Source organism: Chlorella variabilis, assembly GCF_000147415.1.
Source record: "Chlorella variabilis unplaced genomic scaffold CHLNCscaffold_3, whole genome shotgun sequence".
Classification (NCBI taxonomy): Eukaryota; Viridiplantae; Chlorophyta; class Trebouxiophyceae; order Chlorellales; family Chlorellaceae; genus Chlorella; species Chlorella variabilis.
In genome coordinates this window covers 1,241,209-1,246,862 of record NW_005435085.1, presented here as the reverse complement: position 1 = coordinate 1,246,862, position 5,654 = coordinate 1,241,209, and the positions used below count along the sequence as shown (strand labels likewise).

The window sequence follows — 5,654 nt, the reverse complement described above, 5'->3', positions numbered from 1 at the left end:
GTCGGCACCGCATCGGCGAGCTGCCCGAGCAGATTGGGGACCTGCGGGCGCTAGTGGATCTGGACCTGGGATCCAACCGCCTCTCAGCCCTGCCCGCCTCCATTGGTTCCCTCACCCGTCTGCGCTTCCTCAACGCCATGAGCAACCAGCTGACCGCGCTTCCGCCCGGCATCGGCGGCTGCACCGCGCTGCACCGCTGCGGGCTGAAGAACAACCAGCTGACGGCGCTGCCGCCCAGCATCGGCCAGCTGGCCTCGCTGGTTGAGCTCTACCTGACGGGTAGGCGGCAGGGGAGGGAGGAAAGAGGCGCAGGAGAGGGAGAAGGGCAGAGAGGCAGATTGAAATCCAGCAGGAAGAGGGTGGAGGGAGGGTGGGCTGCCTGCCTGCCGCGGCCCTGGACCCACGACGGCCTCATGTGGCGCAACCCAAACTGCGCCGCACCTGCGCCCTGCCCCAACTGCTGCAGACAATCTGCTGGAGGAGCTGCCAGCAGAGATGGGCAACCTGTCCAATCTGGTGAAGCTGCAGGTGCGGCGGCAGCCCGGGAGTTAGTCGAGAAGGCGGCCGGCGCCTCCCAGCCTGCTTCCGCTGCGGGGCTGGCTAGGGGCTCAGGGGCAGGCGGCCGGGCTCCTGTGCCGGATCGTGGAGAGCTGTTTGCTTGCCCTCTCTGGTCGCTGACTGGCCCCTGCCCCTGCCTGCCCGCCTGCCACGCCAGGCGTCCTTCAACCGCCTCAAGTCGCTGCCCGCGGAGCTGGGGCACCTGCCCAGCCTGGAGATGCTGCGCGTGGCCTCCTGCGCGATTGCAGAGGTGCCCACCGCGCTGCGGGACGCGCCCAAGCTGGCGTGGATGAGGTGCGCGGCCGGAGTGGAGCGGCAGGCAGGAGGTGGTGCGGAGCGCATGCGTGGTGGCGGTGCTTGTGGGATGGGGTGGGGTCGGCACGCGCTAGAGGGTGGGTGGGTGGGTATCCACGAGGCACCCTGGCTGTACGGCGCATACAAGTCACCCCACCCAGGCACACGTGGCGCCAGGCGCCGTCGCAATCCCGCTGCATCCATGCACCTCACCGCGCCGCTGCCCGCCCGACGACATGCTCCGCAGCCTGGCCAGCAACCCGGCGTGCCGCAGCGTGTCGCCCCGCAAGCCGCCGGTGTTGACGCTCAACGATCTGGAGATGGGGGTCAAGCTGGGTGGGTGGCGCCGGCGCTGCGCCTGCTGGGGCCTGCTGTGCTCTCTGGCTCCCGCTCTCGTCCCTCATGGGAGGGTGCAGCTGGCATGCTGCGCTGGGCTGGCCTGGCCTTTGCCGTGCTGCCAGTGCCGCTGCGGCCTCTCCGTCCCGGCCCCAGCCATACACTTCACCCATGCCAGCAAGCGTGCCTGCCCGCGGCAACCGCCCCTGCAGGCGACGGCGCGTCGGGGGAGGTGTTTGCTGCCACCTGGATGGGACGCAGAGTGGCGGTCAAGATCTTTGTCAAGGACCGCTCCCCCGACGGCCACAGCCGAGACGAGATGGCCATCTCTTTTTCTGGTGGGCGCGGCGGGTGGACAGGGCGCCAGGCTGTGTGGTGTGGTGCGGTGGGTGGTGTGGTGCGGTGGGTGGGTGGGGCGGTGGGAGGCCGAGCGGCGGCGCGGCGCGGCGCATGGGCTCCCTGCCCTCCCGGCTCCGCCCTCAGCTGGCCGGCCGCCAGCAGCGGCACCTCGCCGGCGTCCCGAGGCTGCGCCCATCCAGCCCCCGGCCCCCTACCTCTTGTGCGACCCCGCCGCCTGCCCGCCGCCTGCCCGCGCGCACAGTGTCGGAGCGGCACCTGGTGCGCGTGGTGGCACAGCTGCAGTCCCCGCTGGGCCTGGTGATGGAGTATGCCGAGGGGCAGCCAATTGCGGAGAAGCCCAACCTGCAGTCCCTGCTGCGCTGCCGCTGGGCGCCCGGCCTCGCCCTGCAGCTGCCCTGGGTGCTCAGGGTGGCGGCCGGGGTGGCGGCCGCGCTGGAGCACATGCATTACAAGTGAGCCGGCGGCGGTGTGGTGGGCAGGGCATGTGTGTGCGCGTGTGTGCGAGGGATTGCGTGCGTCTCATGAGTGGTTGGTTGGTATGCATGTGCGTGATGGCGGCGCTGCTGGCGCACCCAGTGCTGGCGCGCCCAGTGCCTGGCGGCCTTGGTGCCGTGCCCGGCCTGCTCCTGCGTGCCCTCCCGCTCGCCGCTCCGTCTTCCTTGAACACCCTGCCCCTGCCGCCTGCCTGCAACCCCCCGCCCCGAACCCTCTCCTGTTCATGCTTTCCTGGCCCTGCCACACCGCACCGCAGGGGCATCTGCCACGGCGACGTGTATGCGCACAACGTGATGGCAGATGAGGCGGGGCACGCCACCCTGTGCGACTATGGTGGGACGCCGCCCGGCATACTTGTCGGCATGGCAACAGCGCTTTGCTCAAGAGCTTGCCCTTAGCTGCCCCTTGCTGCGTGGGACGCCTCCCTCCGCTCCCTCCCTGGCCCGCATCGCCCCCTGGCTGGCCTGGCTTCACCCGCCCTGTCTTGCCCGCACGACCGTGCCCCCTCCCCCGCAGGCGCCTCGTTCCCCTACCACAAGGGTGGCCCCGTACCGTACGAGGCGCAGGAGGTGCGCGCCTTTGGCCTGATGCTGGCAGACATGGTGCAGCGCCTGGACATCGGCTTCCAGGGTGAGCCACTGGTGGTGGTGTGTGGTGTGACGGCGGTGGTGGCGGTGTGACGGCGGTGGTGGTGGTGTGTGATGGGTGTGTGTGATGGGTGTGTGTGATGGGTGTGTGGGATGGGTGTGTTGTGACAGTGGTGGTGGTGGTGGTGGTGGTGTGTGTGGAGGGGGATGTGACTGCCTGTCAGGCCTGCCCAGGCCAGACCGTCAGATGAGCGCCAACCCGCGCATGCGGCCCCGCCCTCGCGTGGCTCCACCCTCCCCGTCCCACCCTCCCGCGCCGTGGCCTGCAGGCATGGAGCAGGCGCTGGAGGCGCAGCGCGAGCTGCTGTCGCTGGTGCAGCAGTGCACGGGCGCGCCGCCCATCCGCCGCCCCACCTTTGGCGCCGTGGGCCGCCGCCTGCGCAGCATTCAGAAGCGGGTGGCGAGGGCGGGCCTGGCCACTGTGACGCCCCGCGGGTGAGCCCAGCTGCCCTGCCCTGCCCGCCTGCCTGCACGCCCCACTGTCGGCCCCGCAGCCCCCGCCCAGGCTTGGCCGGCGTTCACCGATGCACGGCCGCCCGCGCATGTCCCTGGCTGTGTGTTGCTGCAGCGACGCCGGCCTCTTCACGCCGCGCACCTGCGTAACGGAGATGCCGTCGCCGCGCAGCCCACTCAGGCTCTAGCCCCTCTCTCTTGGCACACACGCCCAGGGGAGAGGCTTGGCCACCGCTGCCATCGTTTACACACAAACGAAAGGGCTCCCTTGAGAGGGAACCCTCGGTTGCTAACCGACACTGCACTCATTGCTTCTCAACACCTCGATGCACGATGAATGGGTGGGCGCTATTTGTGCTCACCCAGCTTGCCCCCTGCAACCACCACACTCCCTTTGATGCACCATGTATTTTTGCCCGCGTGGCGGCCTGCTGTACACGGTTACATAATGAGCAACCTTGTCTTGGAAAGAATAAGCCACTGCGTCCGTAAGCCACACGGGAGGACAAACCGTTTCAACGACGCTCAGCGGAAGCAGCAAGTTGCTGGTGCAGTCCTAGGGGGAAAGAGGAGTGAAAGCAGTACAGGGGCCAGGAGCAAGGGGGTGGAGACGCAAGCTTGGGAGGTGAGACGCGACTGTCAACAGGCGGCCGGCCGGTGGCGGGGGCCTGCCCGCGGGCATGGCGGCCCAGCTGGGCCGGGGTGGCGCCCAGTGGGGGGCGCTGCCGCCGTCGTAGCGCCGCGCTCACTTGTCGATCTGGGCCGCAATGAGGTCAGCCGCCTCCTGCACGGTGGAGATCTTCTCGGCGCCCTCCTCGTCCAGCTGGATGTCAAACTTCTCCTCCCTGCAGGCACGCGGGGCGGGAGAGGAGCCAGCCAGGCAGCGGCACGGGGGTGAGCGACGGCCCACAGCACGTGCACGGCCGGCTGCCCGCCTGGCCTGCCTCCTGCTCCACGCCCCCCGGCAGCGGCTGAGCGGCTCCCCGCTGCCGACGCGGCAGCTCGGGTGCGGCCGGGGCGGGTGCCGCAGCATGAGCCAGGGCTGGCCGCTGGCCGGCTGCCTCGCGGCAGCATCAGGCCGGGGTGGGCGGCGACACGACACAGCAGGCACAGCAGGGGGCGCTCACAGGGCCATCATGATCTCCACAGTGTCCAGGGAGTCGGCACCCAGGTCCACAAACTTGGAGTCGGCAGCCACCTGCTCAGCGGGAAGAGGGGCAGGGACAGAGCCACTGGTCGGTCGGTGGCACGGGGACTGGCAGCACTGTTTGCCCTGGGCCGAACACGGGGCCTCCTCCGGGGCAGCCGCGTGCGCTTCTGGGCACCAGGCTGCCTGGCCGGCCATCGGGGCGCTGCGCGGGACGTTTGGGCTACGTCCAGGCTTTGGGTTCATGCCCGTGGATTCTGGCGAGGTTGGTGGTGCCCCTTGGCTCGCAAGCCCCGTGCTGCCTCCGCAGCTGGCCGTTGCTCCAACCATCGCCCGCAGCGCCGCAGCTGCTGGCACTCATTGCTGGCAGGACAGGCTGGTGCTGGCCGGCAGGAGCAGCGCGGCAACAGAGGGAGCAGAGGGAGGGAGCAGCCCCTTGGGCGGCGGTGTTGCCGCGCGCACCTTGTCGAGGTCGGTGCCCAGCTGCTCTGCGATGATGCCGCGCACATCGGACAGCACCTGGGCCTTGTCCTGCAGGCGGTGGTGGCGGGGGAGGGGCCAATGAGCCGGCGGGGAGAGCAGGTGATAGGAGCAGGCGATGCAGCCGCAGTGCAAGAAACTCACAGCCGCGGCGTGCACGATCATGCGCTGAGCGCGCATGGCGCGAGGGGCCTTGGCCTGCGGGCCAGCAGAGGCAAGGGGGGGTCAGCACAGGCAGACGCTGATGCCAGTTTGCGGGGGGCACGCAGGGGCTGCCACAGCTCCCCAGCGACCCATTCTGCATCCATCCAGACCCCAGGCACCGCCATCGGCGCCACTGGGAGGAGAATGGTGGAGCTGGTCACCTTCACGGCCAGGCGGCACTGCACGCGGGCGTTGGTAGCGGTGAGGGCCTGCATGATTGAGCCGTGCGAGACACCGGGATGGCAATGTGGCAGGAACGAGGGGCGATGCGGGTCCCCCGACACTGCTCCTTCGCGCCAGGCAAGCCACGGCCTGGGTCGGGTGGAGCGGATTGGTTAATCGACACAGGCGGCCCTCTTGGTGCGTGCATCGGTGATCACGGCCTTGTTGTAGCAGCCTGGGGCGGCGACGGGACTCCCCACCCCCTGCTGCCCGCATGTGGTTGCCCAGCCTCAACAGCCCAGCCCCCTCCCCCCAGGATAGCTTTGTTTCCTTACAGAGGGTGGTTGAGTTGGGGAGACATGAGTGAAGCTGAAAAGGGCACCCAGGGCGCTCACCTGCTGCATAGGCAGCCGCCTGCGCGGCCTCCTGATCGTACCCATCAAAGTTGCCCTGCGGGGGTGGCTTGGGTGCCTGCGGGCGCACCGGCTGCGGCTGGCCAGGTGGCGGCGGGTACGCTG

The 5,654-nt window shown here is 69.6% G+C and overlaps 3 protein-coding genes across 3 annotated transcripts in view; 1 reads left to right on the top strand and 2 right to left on the bottom strand.

Moving 5' to 3' along the window:
* Positions 1–3,331, top strand: part of CHLNCDRAFT_140660 (hypothetical protein) — a gene marked incomplete at both ends in the record, with an annotated part of 3,953 nt that extends 622 nt beyond the window's left edge. Inside the window, 10 exons of the mRNA XM_005850866.1 lie at positions 33–279; positions 467–528; positions 716–852; positions 1,100–1,188; positions 1,401–1,526; positions 1,790–2,000; positions 2,300–2,376; positions 2,560–2,673; positions 2,960–3,125; positions 3,259–3,331. Of these exons, the coding sequence (XP_005850928.1) occupies positions 33–279; positions 467–528; positions 716–852; positions 1,100–1,188; positions 1,401–1,526; positions 1,790–2,000; positions 2,300–2,376; positions 2,560–2,673; positions 2,960–3,125; positions 3,259–3,331 (1,302 nt within the window). The remainder of the gene's footprint in view (positions 1–32; positions 280–466; positions 529–715; positions 853–1,099; positions 1,189–1,400; positions 1,527–1,789; positions 2,001–2,299; positions 2,377–2,559; positions 2,674–2,959; positions 3,126–3,258) is intronic.
* Positions 3,332–3,569: 238 nt separating this feature from the next.
* CHLNCDRAFT_29840 (hypothetical protein) lies at positions 3,570–4,968 on the bottom strand. Its single transcript, XM_005850589.1, has 4 exons — positions 4,915–4,968; positions 4,753–4,821; positions 4,271–4,341; positions 3,570–3,988 (listed from the first exon to the last, which is right to left on the bottom strand). The coding sequence occupies exons 1-4, from the start codon at positions 4,948–4,950 to the stop codon at positions 3,889–3,891; spliced, it is 276 nt and encodes a 91-aa protein (XP_005850651.1). The 5' UTR covers positions 4,951–4,968; the 3' UTR covers positions 3,570–3,888.
* A 341-nt stretch (positions 4,969–5,309) lies between these two features.
* The window catches only part of CHLNCDRAFT_140658 (hypothetical protein), a gene marked incomplete at both ends in the record, with an annotated part of 3,579 nt that continues 3,234 nt past the window's right edge, over positions 5,310–5,654 (bottom strand). Inside the window, 2 exons of the mRNA XM_005850588.1 lie at positions 5,310–5,371; positions 5,532–5,586. Of these exons, the coding sequence (XP_005850650.1) occupies positions 5,310–5,371; positions 5,532–5,586 (117 nt within the window). The remainder of the gene's footprint in view (positions 5,372–5,531; positions 5,587–5,654) is intronic.